The sequence below is a fragment of the Leuciscus leuciscus genome (genome assembly GCF_965113295.1).
Source record: "Leuciscus leuciscus genome assembly, chromosome: 10".
In the NCBI taxonomy this organism is placed as follows: domain Eukaryota; kingdom Metazoa; phylum Chordata; class Actinopteri; order Cypriniformes; family Leuciscidae; genus Leuciscus; species Leuciscus leuciscus.
In genome coordinates, this window is record NC_138734.1 from 16957507 (window position 1) to 16975395 (window position 17889).

Below are 17889 nucleotides of genomic sequence, written 5' to 3' on the forward strand. Positions count from 1 at the left end.
CTTCCTCTCCTTTCAACCAGATGATCCCACAGTAGCTGCACGGGTCTCAAGCTGTCTGGCGGACATCTCCACATGGATGAAGGAACACCACCTGCAACTCAACCTGGCAAAGACTGAGCTTCTCGTCCTCCCTGCCAATCCGTCTCTACAGCACGACTTCACCATCCAGCTAGAGTCATCATTAATCACCCCATCAAGATCGGTCAGAAATCTTGGAGTAACGTTTGATGACCAGCTGACCTTCACAGATCACATTTCAAAGACAGCTCGATCATGCAGGTTTGCACTGCACAACATCAGGAAGATCAGGCCTTTCCTAACTGAGCATGCAACACAACTTATCGTCCAGGCCCTGGTCATCTCTAGGCTTGACTACTGCAATGCCCTTCTGGCTGGACTCCCAGCATGTGCGACCAAACCCCTACAGATGATCCAGAATGCTGCAGCTCGTCTTGTCTTCAACGAGCCCAAGAGGGCCCACGTCACTCCTCTGTTCATCTCTCTGCACTGGCTACCTCTAGCTGCTCGCATCAAGTTCAAGGCACTGACGCTTGCTTACAGAACTATCACAGGCTCAGCTCCCTCCTACTTTCACTCACTCCTACGAGTCTACATCCCTACCAGACACCTACGATCGGTCAACGAGCGACGTCTCGTGGTTCCATCACAGAAAGCCACAAAATCACTTTCCAGAACATTCTCATTTACAGTTCCATGCTGGTGGAACGCTCTCCCCACCCTCATCCGGAATGCAGAATCCCTGACAACATTCAAAAAACAGCTGAAAACCAATCTCTTCCGCGAGCACTTAACCTTATAGAAAAAAAAAAAAAAAAAAAATCCTTTCCCTTTGAAACATCACTTATCAGGCTTATGCTACTCTGAATAATACCTGAACTTCGTATTTTGAGCACTTCCTGCGTTGTTGTTGCTTTTGCCTCTTTATGATGACTCGCTGAACTTAGTCCTAATTTGTAAGTCGCTTTGGATAAGGGCGTCTGCTAAATGACTAAATGTAAATGTAAATGTAAATGCTTGAAACGGCTCCGGGGGGTTAATAAAGGCCTTCTGAAGTGAAGCGATGCATTTGTGTGAGAAAAATATCCATATTTATAACTTTATCGACTAAAATAACTAGCTTCCGGCAGACGGCCTGGGCAAGTCGACCCACGCCAAAAGAGTAACACTTTGACGATGTATGACGTAGGATGTACAGTAGGTGACGCCTCTCGCAGTTCAAACAAACAGGGCTGGGCAACCGCGTACGTCATTATGTTGTGCGTCAAGTTCAAGGGTTACTCTTTTGGCGTAAGTCAACTTGCATACGTACTTTATACATATTTATACATACTGTATTTGAAAAAAGTATCTTTTGCTCACCAATAGGGCTGGGTATCGTTTGAATTTTGTCGATTCTGATTCCGATTCTGTTTATCGATTCATAGTTTCGATTCCAATAAGAAAATAAATAAATAAATCCAATAAAAAAATGTAAGTCCAACATTTAGATGTCAAACTTATTTTTCTCTCTTTTTACATAGTGTTCTGTTGCATCTGAATAACTTTTACGCTTAGGAACTTTTGCCTATGGATTTAACAAAATATTGCCTATGGCTTTAACAAAAAATACCACAGCAAAAACAACTAGACTAATATACATTTCAAACATTAAATTACTAAAGACAAGTAAACAGTCAGTAATAAAATAGGAACAAACAAATCAATTAGCAATAGCATAAATAAATACAACTAAACCAATTTCAGGTACAGAAATATAAATAAATCAAAAGTTTAAACTATAGTTTTCTATTCATAAATATAATATACATTAATCCTCATTAAAGTTACAAAATATATTCAGTCAAGATCAGTGAATGATTTTCTTTTGTTCTTTGATTAACATTAATGACAGGCAGCAATTTATTAGGCTACTGTCTCTTTGCTGTCTCTCTAATAAATACACCGAATGCATGCAGATCTAAAAATACTGTTACACATGTTTTCTTTCACAACTGTTTTTAGACAAAAAACGGCTGTGTTCAATGATATACTGTGATGACGATGATGATGATGTATTTTTTTGTGCATATTGGGCGGTAAATGTGAAAGAAGTTCGAGAACAGACACCGGCAGGGAACCCAAACCGGGACCGTTCTCTGTGGTCACTCTTCAGATGTGTGCGCGCCACGCAAACAGTGCACAAGTTATTTCCTTTCCTGTGCTTAAATGGTGTAAAATCACATTTAAATGTGAACACAAAATATCCGGTTCTTGGAAATTTGACGCCACTCCTTCGTTATTTTTGCTGTGTGCTTAGGGTCATTGTCTTGTTGGAAGGTGAACCTTTGGCCCAGTCTGAGGTCCAGAGCACTCTGGAGAAGGTTTTTGGTCTCATCGGACCAGAGAATCTTATTTATCACCATCTTGGAGTCCTTCAGGTGTGCTTTCATGTGTCTTGCACTGAGTAGAGGCTTCCGTCGGGCCACTCTGCCATAAAGCCCCTACTGGTGGATGGCTGCAGTGATGGTTGACTTACTACAACTTTCTCCCATCTCCTGACTGCATCTCTGGAGCTCAGCCACAGTGATCTTTGGGTTCTTCTTTACCTCTCTCACCAAGGCTCTTCTCCCCCGATAGCTCAGTTTGGCCGGACGGCCAGCTCTAGGAAGGGTTCTGGTCGTCCCAAACGTCTTCCATTTAAGGATTATGGAGGCCACTGTGCTCTTAGGAACCTTAAGTGCAGCAGAAATGTTTTTGTAACCTTGGCCAGATCTGTGCCTTGCCACAATTCTGTCTCTGAGCTCTTCAGGCAGTTCATTTGACCTCATGATTCTCATTTGCTCTGACATGCACTGTGAGCTGTAAGGTCTTATATAGACAGGTGTGTGGCTTTCCTAATCAAGTCCAATCAGTATAATCAAACACAGCTGGACTCAAATGAAGGTGTAGAACCATCTCAAGGATGATCAGAAGAAATGGACAGCACCTGAGTTAAACATATGAGTGTCACAGCAAAGGGTCTGAATACTTTGGACCATGTGATATTTCAGTTTTTCTTTTTTAATAAATGTGCAAAAATGTCAACAATTCTGTGTTTTTCTGTCAATATAGGGTGCTGTGTGTACAATAATGAGGGGAAAAAAATGAACTTAAATGATTTTAGCAAATGGCTGCAATATAACAAGGAGTGAAAAATTTAAGGGGGTCTGAATACTTTCCGTACCCACTGTATCTGGTCAAAAAACCAGGCAAAAGATATGTGTGCATCGATTATAACAAAGTTACAGGGCAGTGGTGTTATCTGTTGTTGAAAGTATGGAGGAGTATGTTGATGAAGTTCATGCAAGTCTTAAAGAACAAGTGCTAAGTGCAGTGCATCCTTCAATACAGTTGAAGAGGTTTTCAGCAATAATTTCAATCCATTTAGTGACTTAAACCACAACCTGTAAAATGACCAAGTATTTTAGTGAAAAATGGGGTGTTGTCGAACCGGTGGAAATTAATTTAGGAGTGAGGTATACAGTGAGGAAAATAAGTATTTGAACACCCTGCTATTTTGCAAGTTCTCCCACTTGGAAATCATGGAGGGGTCTGAAATTGTCATCGTAGGTGCATGTCCACTGTGAGAGACATAATCAAAAAAAATTAAATCCAGAAATCACAATATATGATTTTTTAACTATTTATTTGTATGATACAGCTGCAAATAAGTATTTGAACACCTGTCTATCAGCTAGAATTCTGACCCTCAAAGACCTGTTAGTCTGCCTTTAAAATGTCCACCTCCACTCCATTTATTATCCTAAATTAGATGCACCTGTTTGAGGTTGTTAGCTGCATAAAGACACCTGTCCACCCCATACAATCAGTAAGAATCCAACTACTAACATGGCCAAGACTAAAGAGCTGTCCAAAGACACTAGAGACAAAATTGTACACCTCCACAATAGGATAACCAAGGAGTGGCTCTGTAAGAAGCATATCAAGGTTCTGGCGTGGCCTAGCCAGTCTCCAGACCTAAATCCAATAGAGAATCTTTGGAGGGAGCTCAAACTCCGTGTTTCTCAGCGACAGCCCAGAAACCTGACTGATCTAGAAAAGATCTGTGTGGAGGAGTGGGCCAAAATCCCTCCTGCAGTGTGTGCAAACCTGGTGAAAAACTACAGGAAACGTTTGACCTCTGTAATTGCAAACAAAGGCTACTGTACCAAATATTAACATTGATTTTCTCAGGTGTTCAAATACTTATTTGCAGCTGTATCATACAAATAAATAGTTAAAAAATCATACATTGTGATTTCTGGATTTTTTTTTTTCGATTATGTCTCTCACAATGGACATTGCACCTACGATGACAATTTCAGACCCCTCCATGATTTCTAAGTGGGAGAACTTGCAAAATAGCAGGGTGTTCAAATACTTATTTTCCTCACTGTATGTATATGAATTATATGTGTCAGGATAATAAACAGAGGATTCAAGTGCAAGTAAAATATGTATTTATTGGAGAACGGGTCAGATGCAGGAAGAGTGATGAAGGGAAGTAGTCTGGTATGATGGCACTTGGCAGCACAGGGACGCTGAGGACAAACCTGGTCTCTCCGGTGATGATGAAGATGAAGGTGAAGACGATGATGACGATAGCAGTCCGGGGAATACGGAGATGGATTGGAAACCGGATATCAGGAGTGAATGACAGGAATGCAGGAAACGAAACACACACGGACACGGGAACTGGAGACTGTCCCAGTCCACCAGGTACTGAAATCCGCGTCCCCTCCGTCTCGAGTCCAGAATACGATTGACCGAATACGTAGGTTCCCCGTCTACGAGTCGCGGCGGTGGGGGAACCGGGGCCGGCGGATTAAGGTGAGAATGAAATACAGGTTTCAATTTGGAGACATGAAAAACGGAATGAATTATCCTGTACGCCGGAGGGAGTTTGATTCGGACTGCCACCGGACTAAGGATCTTGGTGACAGTGAACGGGCCAATGAATTTGGGAGCTAACTTATTAGACACGGAGCGGAGCGTTCTTAGTTGAAAGCCACACTTTTTGACCCACGACGTATACGGGAGGCCTTGACCGGTGGCGATCGGCCTTAGCCTTAGTGCGCGCCCCCACCTGGAGCAAAGTCTCACGGGCTCTGGTCCACGTGCGGTGGCACCTCTGGACGAAGGCGTGAGCGGAGGGGACTGCGACTTCGGATTCCAGACTCGGGAAAATTGGTGGCTGGTACCCTAGACTATACTCAAACGGAGAGAGGCCCGTGGATGACACTGGTAACAAGTTATGTGCGTACTCAACCATAGAAAGTTGTTGGCTCCAGGATGAAGGATTCTTGGACACCAAACATCGCAACACTCTCTCCAAATCTTGGTTGGCTCGCTCGGTCTGACCATTGCTCTGGGGATGATAACCCGAAGACAGACTGACTGTAGCTCCTAGTAATCTACAAAACTCCTGCCACAATTTAGACACAAATTGGGGCCCCCTGTCGGAGACCACCTCCATTGGGAGGCCATGTAAACAAAAGACGTGATCTACGACAGTCACCGCTGTCTCCTTGGCAGAGGGTAATTTGGGCAAGGGAATGAAATGTGCCGCCTTCAAGAACTGGTCCACTACGGTTGTACCATCATGCCATTAGAGGGCGGTGACAAAATCTAGCGCTATGTGGGACCAGGGTCTCGAAGGGACAGACAGCGGTTGGAGTAACCCATCAGGAGGTCGGTTAGACTTCTTACCAATGGCACAAACTGAGCAAGCCAAAACAAAACCGTGAACATCGTGAGCCATTAATGGCCACCAGAATCGTTGCTTTACTAGACAGCTGGTGCGTCTTACTCCTGGATGACAGGCCACGTTGGAGCAATGACTCCATCATAAAACTTCAGACCGTAACAACTCCGGTAAAAACAATCGACTCGGTGGGCAACCGGGCGGAGGCGTTACCCCTTCTAAGGCCGTCTTAACCTTCGATTCGACCTCCCATGTGAGTGTGGAGATAACTACTTTCTCGGGTAAAATGCACTCGGGAGTAACCGGGCGTTCGGAAGGATAAAAGATACGAGATAAAGAATCGGGTTTGATGTTCTTGGACCCCAGGCGGTATGAGAGAGAAAAGTCAAAACGTCCGAAGAAAAGTGCCCATCGAGCCTGCCTGGAGTTGAGTCTTTTAGCAGATCTAATATATTCAAGGTTCTTATGATCAGTCAAAACGATAAAAGGTACCCCCGACCCTTCTAACCAATGACGCCACTCCTCCAACACCAACTTGACGGCCAACAACTCTCTGTTACCAATGTCATAGTTACGTTCGGCAGGTGATAAATGGTGGGAGAAAAAAAAATGCGCAGGCATGCATCTTGTCATCTGCGGAAGAGCGTTGGGAGAGAACTGCACCTACCCCCACCTATGACGCGTCGACCTCCACCACGAACTGACATGAAGGATCAGGGGCGACTAAGATGGGAGCCGAAACGAAGAGACTTTTGAGGTTGGCGAATACAGCCTCGGCTGTATCGGACCACATGAACGTCGTTCTGGGGGAGGTCAAGGCGGTCAGAGGTGCGGCTAGTTGGCTTCCTCTGTAGGGCCTTACGGGAATCTGGACTTGGCCAATCTATCACAGCCTTAACCATGTCAGGATCCATACGCACTCCCTCAGAAGAGACGTTGTAACCTAGGAAAGGAACAGACTGTGCATGAAAAGCGCATTTCTCTGCCTTGACAAAAAGCCCATTCTCTAGCAACCTCTGAAGCACTCGTCTGACGTATTGAACATGTTCCTGGAGAGACGTACAAAAAAAACAAAATGTCATCCAGGTAGACATATGAATTGATCTACCATGTCTCTCAACACGTCATTGACGAGTGCCTGGAAAACCGCTGGGGAGTTGGATAGCCCGAACGGCATAACCAAGTATTCAAAATGGCCCCTGGGGGTGTTGAACGCGGTTTTCCATTCATCCCCCTTCCTGATGCGAACCAAATGATAGGCATTACGTAAATCCAATTTTGTGAAGACAGAGGATCCCTGCAGCCGCTCGAAGGCGGAAGACATCAGCGGCAAAGGATAAGTATTCTTTACCGTGATGTTGTTCAACGCTCGGTAATCAATACACGGTTGCAGAGAGCCATCCTTCTTCCCCACAAAAAAGAACCCCGCCCCCGCTGGAGAAGAGTTCCCTTTCCGGAACAGAAAGTGAGTAAAGTTTGCCCTTAGGCGGAAACTTACCTGGGAGTAAATCTATAGCACAGTCATAAGGACGATGCAGAGGGAGAGAAGCAGCCCGGGACTTACTGAACACTTCCTTCAGGTTGAGGTACTCTGCGGGCACATTTGATAAATTCCCCGCCTCCTTCTGAAAAACAGAACTAGAAACTGACGAACAGGCAGACATAAGACAAGACTCAAAACATTGAGTGCTCCAAGATGAAACGGAATTGTGTCCCCAGTCAACCCTCAGGCTATGCTGTACCAGCCAGGGGTGACCGAGGACGATGGGAGCCAGAGGTGAGTCCAGGAGGAGAAATTATATCTGTTCAGTGTGGTTGCCAGATGTAACGAGTGTCAGAGAGATAGTGGTAAGTGTTATGGCGGGAAGTTCTTGACCGTTAAGTGTACTGACAGAAATGGTGTCCTTGAGAGAAGTGATGGGTATCTTGAGTGTCCGAGCCAACGATATGTCCATAAAATTACTTTTCGCCCCCGAGTCCACAAGATCTTGACTGGGGTGGGACCGGGTTGCCCACAGCAGTCTTACCGGAAGGAGAGTAGAGGATGAGGTCTTATTCACGGAGATCCCGCCCGACAGTAGCCTCCTGTTTACTGTCGAGCTCTGTCTTTTACTGGACAGGTGTTCAGGTAGTGTCCAGCTCTGCCACAGTAGAGGCAAAGACCCCTGGATCTCCGTCGCTCTCTCTCCTCCCGGGAAAGCCGAGCTCTACCCACCTGCATGGGCTCGAGATCAAAAAGTGCCTAGAACGAGGAACAGCATAGATGTTGGTACTCCCACACCGCCGTTCCCCACAGAGCCGCCCGTGCTGAGAGTAGCGTGAGCACAAAAGCCACATTAGATTCCTCCATGCTGAAAGTCTGTGGCTGAAGGGAAAAGAACATTGAACATTTCGTCAAAAATGCCCTACAATAGTTCGGCTCACCAGAATACAACTCCGGGGTAGGAAGACGTGGTTCAGGTTGGCGGCTGGATGCTGGTGGAGTGGTGGGAACAGGCGGTGGGCTGGGCGCACTGGGACAAGCTAGGTGTTGAAACTGTTGGGTGAGCTCGGACACCTGTGCTACCAAGGCTTGCACTGCTCGTCCCATGACGGCCAGGTTTTTCTCTTGTTGATCCATTCTGGAAATGCTTCGTGACAGGAACTCGTTCAGGTCTGGAATACTTGCTGAATCCATCTTGGTCAGAGCGTTCTGTCAGGATAATAAACAGAGGATTCAAGTGCAAGTAAAATATGTATTTATTGGAGAACGAGTCAGATGCAGGAAGAGTGATGAAGGGAAGTAGTCTGGTATGATGGCACTTGGCAGCACAGGGACGCTGAGGACAAACCCGGTCTCTCCGGTGATGATGAAGATGAAGGTGAAGACGATGATGACGATAGCAGTCCGGGGAATACGGAGATGGATCGGAAACCGGATATCAGGAAGTAGACTGAGTGAATGACAGGAATGCAGGAAACGAAACACACATGGACACGGGAACTGGAGACTGGCAGGAACACAGGAACTGGAGACAGGCAGGAACACACGGGAACATCCACAACGGTCTGACAAAGACAAGGTGACAACAGAGAGACTAAATAGAGATCGCTAATCATCTGCAGCTGGTGCACTGATCAGACGCGGCTGGTGTGCTGATCAGCGGCAGTGATCAGCGACCACGCCCACACACAAACAAGACGAAAAAAGGAGACAGCGAATTCATAAACCATGATAATATGAGTATGAACAGGTGCCAGTAAATGACACTTTCATATATGTACCCCTGTTAAAAACTTTGGAGTTCATTTTCAAGAATGAAGAAGTCAAGTCAAGTCAAGTCAAGTTTATTTGTATAGCGCTTTTCACAATACAGATTGTATCAAAGCAGCTTCACAGTATTAAATTAAAATAATACAACAAAGTTTGTTTCAAGAGTAATTTATTGATTGATAAAATTAAATTAAATATCCCCAAAATATCCCCAACTGAGCAAGCCAAAGGCAACAGTGGCAAGGAACCAAAAAACTCCATCAAGTGACCTAATGGTGTCCTAAAACTCCATCAGGTGACCTAAAAAAAAAAAGTAAAAAAAAAAGAAGTGCGTTGTCGAATGAATCTGCTGCTCTTTGAAACATCTCCCGAGACTTCTGTGATGGAAAATACTACAAACAACATCTGTATACAACATTTTTTTCTAGTTTTTTATGATTACTTTGAAACTGCAAACCCTCTAGGGCCAAAACAAGGCATTCATAATGTTTATGTTTTACACTCCGTAATTTACCACCACGTTTAAATTCATCTCTGATTAATATCCATCTCATCTGTTTGTTTCATTCCCAAGGTGCTAAGAAATATGGCATTGACAAAATTCTTACTCAATTTGTAGAAGATGTTAGAGTATTAGAGCAAAATGGAATGAAAGCATAATTTACTGAACAACCTCTCTATGGAACCATTGCTCAAGTAACAGGTGACAATTTAGGTCTTAAAGGGATAGTTCACCCAAAAATGAAAATTAGGCAATGATTTACTCACCCTGAAGTCATCCTAGGTGTATATGACATTCTTCTTTCAGACGAATGCAATCGGAGTTATATAAAAAAATGTCCTGGCTCTTCCAAGGTTGATAATGGCATTGAATGGCTGGATGACTTTGGAAGTCCATTAAAGTGCATCTATGCATTATTTAAGTACTCGAAACAGCTCTCCGGGGGTTAATAAAGGCCTTCTGAAGTGAAGCGATGCGTTTGTGTAAGAAAAATATCCACATTTTAAACTTTATCGACTAAATTAACTTTTTGCAGACGGCTGTACGCATCGACTTACGCCAAAAGAGTAACACTTGAACTCGACGCACAACGTAATGATGAACGCGGTTGCCCAGCCCTGTGTGTTTGAACCGCGAGAGGCGTCAACTACCGTCATTACGTTGTGCGTCAAGTTTAAGTGTTACTCCTTTGGCATGAGTCAAATGCGTACGGACGTCCGCCGGCAGCTAGTTATTTTATTTGATAAAGTTTTAAATATGGATATTTTTCTTACACGAACGCATCACTTCACTTCAGAATAGGGATGGGGAAATGAAGCCTCAAGAATCACTGAGTCTTACCCCTGACTGTTCCGGGACTGCTTCGAGAGTGTCGAGAACAGCGCCATCTGGTGCTTATTTAAAATAAAGCAACCAGAAGCCTGTGTTAGAAGCTCTGGCAGATGAAGCAACCACAACACACTCCATAGTTTCAATGTTATGTGTACAAATAAAAGCCTTACATGTTTGTGTTTTATTTGTTCATTAAATAAATTAATTTTCTCCCCTCACAAACCCATCAACCAGACTGAGCCAACAATGACTCGTTTAATAAGATCTGGGGTTCGAGCCTTCTGACACCCAAAGCGAAACGCGCACGTGATTGGACAGAAAGTGAGGCTTCATTTGTCGTCGATCACGTGACTCTAGTAAACCAATACATACCCCGATACGGGGCTTCACTAGAAATTGTGTTGCATGTGCACATCAAAGCTTCAGTGTCATCCGTAACATCACTACTTCAGAAGGCCTTTATGAACCCCCTGAGACGCGAGGAACACTTAAAGCTGCCGTCGGCAAGTCTGGCAGAATGGGTCGATTAGCCAAAATGTTGAATGTTTACAACTCTCATGCCCCTCCCCACTACCAGCGAGCACCCTCCCATCGAGGTCGTGCTCGTCAGTGCGTCACTGTGCGTGTCAGTGTGTACCTGATTTTCTGTGAACGCGTCCGTCTCTTCAGCATCTATCAACACCATGGACTCGGAGGTAGGCTGCCCTGGCTAATCTATCCATAGATAGCAATAACCGAGGAATTGGAAGCTTGTTAGTAGATTTTCTCTCCGCCATCACGCTTCATGCAATCTCCAGGCGAACTTCAGGCGTGGCGTGTGCATGTGATATTAACGTGCGCGAGTGAGGGGGGATATGTGGCGTGTGCACGACCTGTGATTGACAGTCAGATCTCACACCCCCCTGCGCTGATTGGACCTGATGAAGCGGGAGCGCTGGATTTTTGCAAAACAAATAACACGCTCCAGGTGGAGTTAGAAGCTCGGGTTTTTTTCTAAAACCACCTTATTTATGTTGTTCTGTCGGATTATAGTGTCGATTACACTGAATATGATCAAAAAAATGTTGCCGACGGCAGCTTTAAAGCAGGGCTCCGTAGTTTCGGGATTTCTTCGCTGTATTCTCGCTTTTTGCTCGCAGGTTTCTCTCTAGAGCTCCCCCCACAGCTTCGGAATAGATATTTGACAACACTGTTGTAAAAACTCATTGGCGATTCTCAGACACCAGAGGCTAGTAGATCAACGACATCAAAGCAGATGGGACATTCTTTAAAACGTCTTCTTCATTCGGGTTCGAACAGCGTGAGGGAGCGCAATAATGACAGCATTTTAGCAGATTTCTTTTGGCCGTAAAGCAATTGTTTACATCGCGAGACCCGCCGGCTCAAAGTTGCAAGTGCGGATTTTCCGCTCACGGGCACCAGGGGGGTGCGAAACGACCACCATTCAACCCGAAATAAGTAATATAACCATTCCAATGACTCCGAAGCTGTTCAGTTAAGGTAAGAAAGTTACTTAGTTCACCTTTAAATCATGAATAGATGCGCTCTGATTAACTTCCAAAGACATTCAGCCATTCACTGCCATTATCAAGCTTGGAAGAGCCAGGACATTTTTTTATATAACTCCGATTGTATTTGTCTGAAAGAAGAATGTCATATACTCCTAGGATTACTTCAGGGTGAGTAAATTATGGGCTAATTTAAATTTTTAGGTGAACTATCCCTTTAACTCAATTCTTGGTTATATGGAATCTTTCTCTGGAAACTACTACTGCAGATTGTATCTTGTTGACAAAGCATTGGCTCAAACAGTGTATAGTGAAAATGATCCGCGTGTAGTAAGTATTGCTCACCAGATTAACCAATGAGGAGCATTACAGTTATCTTTGTGAGAATCCCAGGGAAAACTCTTATTTTGGGGTGAAACATAATAGTATACTCAATTCGTTGTTATACTTCAGTGTCAGATAACTTTGTTTTTAATAGAGGGCGTAGCGCAGTATGAGGTAAAGTTGTTGTTTGGATATTTGAATGAGAACTTCATTTCTAATGAAAACATATTCCAGTGTGTATGCATTCAACTATGGCTATATGGAAAAAAAGAATCGTCCAACGCGCATAAACATGTTTTGTGGCGGCAAGGGTATTGTCCCTGAAGGTGACACACTGGCATTTGCTGTTACTTATTACACATCGTTAACATTGTATTTTCTCCATGTATTACAGAGGAAATTACTGTATTTTTGCAACATCTCATTGAAGAGCATCATCAGTTATTTAAATATTTGTATCCCCAAAATAATTTAAGGCAAAATAAAGACACTATCCTGAGAGTATACGCCAAATTGGTCCTTTAGTACACGTTTGGAGTATGAGATATGAAGCCAAACACAAATTCTTTAAGTCCAGCTTGAAAAATTTCAAGAACATAACTAAGTCTCTTGCGAAGATGAAACACCAAATAGCTGTGGCTTATCATTGGGAATCATTGTCTTCCAAAGACATTGAGTCTGGGCCTATCAAATTTAAGAAACTGACTGATGTTGAAAATGGAGATTTGATTTCAGAGCATTTTCAGATTGATATGTCAAGTGAAGTAAGTGTCACAGCTTGGGTTAAACATAATGACATTGAGTATTACACAGGTCTTGTTGTTTGTACAGATTTTATTGATGAATTACCAGTGTTCAATAAGATTGTTTGTAAAGGTACAAAGTACACAACTTCCTTACTTGGGTGAAAGTACAGATACTACTGGTCAAATATTACTCCGTTACAAGTAAAAGTAGTAAAGACCAATTTTTACTTAAGTAAAAGTACATGCATTGTTTTATTATTGTTGTATGTAATACTTACATTACCTTATGCCTCTGAAGCAACCTAGTGAATACACCTACCAGTTAGTAGTATCTGTGGAATTAAGAGCTTTTAGAATGTTATAAAACAAATACATTTTATTTTATTTAACACTCCTACCACCCCAACAAAAGTACACATCTATGTGTATAGTAACATTCATGCACATTTGAATCAAGTGGTCTATAAAAGTACAACCTGTTTTAAAACCCAGCTACACTACCATAGCTGTATAACTGCCCAACAGCAATACTGCTTTAACAAACAGCAAAACAGAAAGACCTATTTGCCATGGATGCGCGTACTGCGCAGAGAATCTGTCTTAGTCCAGTTTGCCACCAGTTGATTAGTGTTCAAAGAAAATGATGGGAAATCGCTAAACTTCACAACACGTAACCCTACAAGAGTGATTACTGATACTGTCTGTCACCTGCAAAAAAACAATCACGTTTTAGAGATGAAAAAAAAAATCATCCCCTGACTGACGTTACTACTTTCTACTCAAGGACCTTGACAGAAATGTAGTGGAGTAAAAAGTACGATATTTGTCTTTCAAATGTAGTGAAGTTAAAGTAAAAAGTTACCAGAAAAAATAATACTTAAAGGTGGGGTATGTGATTCTCTTTTTTGTCAATTTTTTCAAAATCACTTGAAATCCTATTCCTAACCCACTTACAGCCACTGAGTTAGAAGCACTGAAATGAAAATTAAGCAATTTAATCATCTGTGGAACGGGCAGGACTCGAAAAACTCCAGCCAATAATTTCCAAGACCACCTAGAATCATTGGACAGTAAGTTCGTCAATCAAATGGCCGTACCATCCCCCCCTCCCCATCCCCCTCCATGTTCTTCGAATGGGTGGAGTCAGGGCCAGCGTTGGAGGAAAGAAGGTAGGACCATTTGAGTTGTGTATTTTCAAAATCTGCCGGCCGTTTTGCAAATCCCATACCCTACCTTTAACTAAAGTACAGATACTCAAAAAGTGTAGCCTACTTAAGTACAGTACTCAAGTAAATGTACTTCGTTACTGTCCACCTCTGTATATTTCTGAGAACCGAAGTTTATTTTTTGGTAACGGAACTGGAGACTACATTTGTAGAACATTTTCATGCTTTTCATGTTGTTGAAAATGTACATGTTTCAATTGTTGCATCTCATGACTTGAGATACTTCAAGCCATTCGATGTTCAAATGTCTTATGGTACAGACTCATTGTTTTAAATTGTGCCAGACGGCTGCATCATATAGACTGCAATGGTATGGTATGAGCTTTGTTTTATAAAGTTTAATGTTGTAAAATGACGTTGTATGGGTATTTTGAGTGTCATGTCATGTTATGTGAAGCCCTGGATGATACTTGAAGCTCTTTGATGTTCAAATGTTTTATGCTTACGTTTTATATTGTACCAGACAACTGCATCATATAGACTGCAACCAGCAGGTATGAGCTTTGTTTTATGAAGTTTAATGTTGAACAAGGTCATTGTGCAGAGTATTTTGAGTGCCCAGGCCCTGGCTAAATTTAATGTGAAGCCCCGTTTAAGGAAAAATAATAAAACGTATTCATTGCAGCACTTTATGGTCTGATTTTTGGGATGGTAACACTAATAGATGGTAACTGTTGTACTGTAAATCCTAGTGGTCTATGTAAATACTCAACATTAATTTAGTTAAAATTTTGCTTGAACGTTGGTGAAGTGTTGACCAGGTCAACAAGTTAACTTTGATCATCCATTGTGGTGTACATGTATTTATTATTATTTTTTAATGTTTTTCTCTTAGACCTGGGCAGTTTTCATCAGACTTCTCGCCAGATCTCTGCAAAGCTGTGTCATTCATTAACCAACTTCCTCAGACTTCTCGCCAGATCTCTGCAAAGTTGGTGTGACATGTTGGCTGTTTTTTTCCTCTCTTCTTAAGGCTTATTCATACAGTAGTTATGTTTCGTTTATGTGTGTGCGGCAGTCGTCCGTGAGGGGCTGCCGCCTTTAATATATAAATAGACACAAAACAAAAGTAAAGTCTTTAAATGTATGCCGGTTCCCGCCTAGCTCCTTCTTCCCACAACAACTAACCTCGTTACAACAAATTAAGTACAATTTACCTTGATCTTCAAATAAAAAAAATTACAACCCTTAATGCATCGTATTTGCTTCTGGAGCATCAGTGAATGGTTGAACCTTTTGTAATACTTGCGTACGAGTCCCTCAGTGTGAAAGGATGGATCTCAAAATCATACAGTCACTGCTGTAAAAGGTTAAAATATGCAAAAGATAAAAGAAGTGTACTCATATATATATATATATATATATATATATGAGTACACTTTCTTTTTAATCAAAGACTTTGTTGTTTATACTTCCATGTATTTTGAAACTTATATTTGCAACTGTGCCTGATGCCATTATTGGTGCATAAATAACATAGCAGCATTAAATGGAACAAAGAACAAAAGGTTCTGTGGCAGAGATTTAATATTTTGATTGAGGATCTGGGAGATCACACATACAAAGAAAAACAAGTACATATAAGGTTTCATATATAAAATACAGTCCAAACTTTAAGTTATTAAAATTCCTTGAATCAATAAGAATAATAAAGCCATTTAGATAAAGGATTTAAATGAACTTTCTAGCTCAGTAGTACATTAAATGTGTGAATGATCATAAACTCATAAACTGTATATTTATTACTGGATATGTGTCTGTGCCAGTGTGTAGTTGGAATTGATTTAATGATCTGAATCCGAGATGGTCTGCAGATCCCTCAGTTGTTTCCTTTCTGTTTAAAGGTGAAGTATGTAAGATTTTTTTATGTTAAAACACATTCTTCTAATCCAGTTTATGGTTCATTGACTACTATTAGTATGCCATTCATGGGTTTATCTCCCCCAAAAATGTAAACATTGAGCCTCAAAACATTAAATCAAAACATTGAGAGGAGTCTGCTCAGATCCATCTTTCCATCTCAAACTATTGTGAGAGTGGAGTGTCTACAGTAGCAGGCGGAGCAAGAGGGTGTTAAGCCAGTGTGGGACCATGACTCGCGCTTGACATGGAAAATGAAGTGCAAGCAAAAATGTGCTGCATTTAGACGTTCAAAGACTAAACAGGTCATGAACACGTCAAAGCGAACGGAGTGCTGAGATATAAAACGCAACAATGGACGCTTCAGTACCATACAGGATTATCATGCACCCGTTCAAAAACACAAATACACAAATGTGTCCAATGCAGACCGCTACAAACAGTCGTGGTGCGTCATGTCAAAAAATCTGCCTATTGCAGCTACAGCGGGGGAAATAAGTATTGAACACGTCATCATTTTTCTCAGTAAATATATTTCCAAAGGTGCTATTGACATGAAATTTTCACCAGATGTTGGTAACAACCCAAGTAAGCCATACATAGAAAGAAACAACTCTTCTGATTATTCTTTTCACTCCTCTATCAGAAATCTTGCAAGGAGCACTTTATGGTGAAATTATTGTCTTTCCACTTCTGTATTATGGCCCCAAAAGTGCTCACTGGACCATTCAGAAGCTTAGAATGGCGACCTATAACCAATGCCATCATTATGTTTTGCAACAATTAGGTTGCGAAGGTCCTGAGACAGCTCTTTGCTTTTACCCATCATGAGATGTGTCTTGTGTGACACCTTGGCAATGAGACCTTTTTGTAGGCCATCATTTGGGACTGAACCAGCTGTTATTAATTTCCACTGACAGGGGGCTGGATTGCTTTTTAATTACTGTAAGTTTTCAGCAGTTGTCTTGGCTTTCCATGCCTTTTTGCGCCTCCCTTTCTTCATGTGTTCAATACTTTTTCCCTGTGTCATTTCACATTATTACACATAACTTAATTTCTGAACTTATTTTTGTTTGTTTCTTTGTATGTATGGCTTACTTGGGTTGTTACCAACATCTGGTGAAAATTTCATGTCAATAGCACCTTTGGAAATATATTTACTGAGAAAAATGATGACGTGTTCAATACTTATTTCCCCCGCTGTATGTTGGATGGGTTTATTATAAGCATGACACTTGCATTCGCTCTAAACAGTCTACTCAATTGCTTACTTATGACACATAGCAACACAGCTAAAAGTATTCCTAATTTGTACTTTTATTGAAAATAGATTACTTTTACCTGTTGAGACATGCCTTCATGAGCACCCATAAGAGATGTATTTGTGATGTTTGAGTTGGGGGAAGCACGACACACGAAAGGTGCATTTCCATTAGGTGCCACTATAGTGTCGCAGAAACTACATACTTCACCTTTAAAATTTGTGAAACAAAAATGGCATGGAGGATGATGTTCATTGATTAATGCTGTAGTTGAGCTGTGTCTCTTCAGTATGGCTCTGCTTTTAAACTCCTGTACAGGCAGCAGGTGAAACACATGCCGAAAATCTGAAAGAACGTATGAGAGGAAAAGCATGGTATTAATACAATTCCATATAATATCATACTGTACATACAGTTGTGGCAAAAAAAAAAATCATATGGACAGAACTCCTCATTATATACCATGTGTCAAATTGATGATTTATGTCCCTTTATTTATGACCCCTGTCACTCCCTGTAGACATGGCAGGATGTCCCAATACTCATACTTGCAATCTTTGCACTAGACCACTTGTCTACTTACATGTCGTATTTCCTGTATTTTTCCAGTGTTCAAGCGGGTGTGAAGACTGCA

The 17889-nt window shown here is 42.0% G+C and overlaps 1 protein-coding gene and 1 long non-coding RNA gene across 2 annotated transcripts in view; one reads left to right on the top strand and one right to left on the bottom strand.

Moving 5' to 3' along the window:
* Window positions 1-17889, top strand: part of LOC309508555 — a 320760-nt gene that overhangs the window by 32514 nt on the left and 270357 nt on the right. The window lies entirely within an intron of this gene.
* cd151l (CD151 antigen, like) overlaps window positions 15643-17889 on the bottom strand; it is a 47275-nt gene continuing 45028 nt past the window's right edge. Inside the window, exon 8 of the mRNA XM_082183100.1 lies at window positions 15643-17600. Within this exon, the coding sequence (XP_082039226.1) occupies window positions 17541-17600 (60 nt within the window). The 3' untranslated portion in view covers window positions 15643-17540. The remainder of the gene's footprint in view (window positions 17601-17889) is intronic.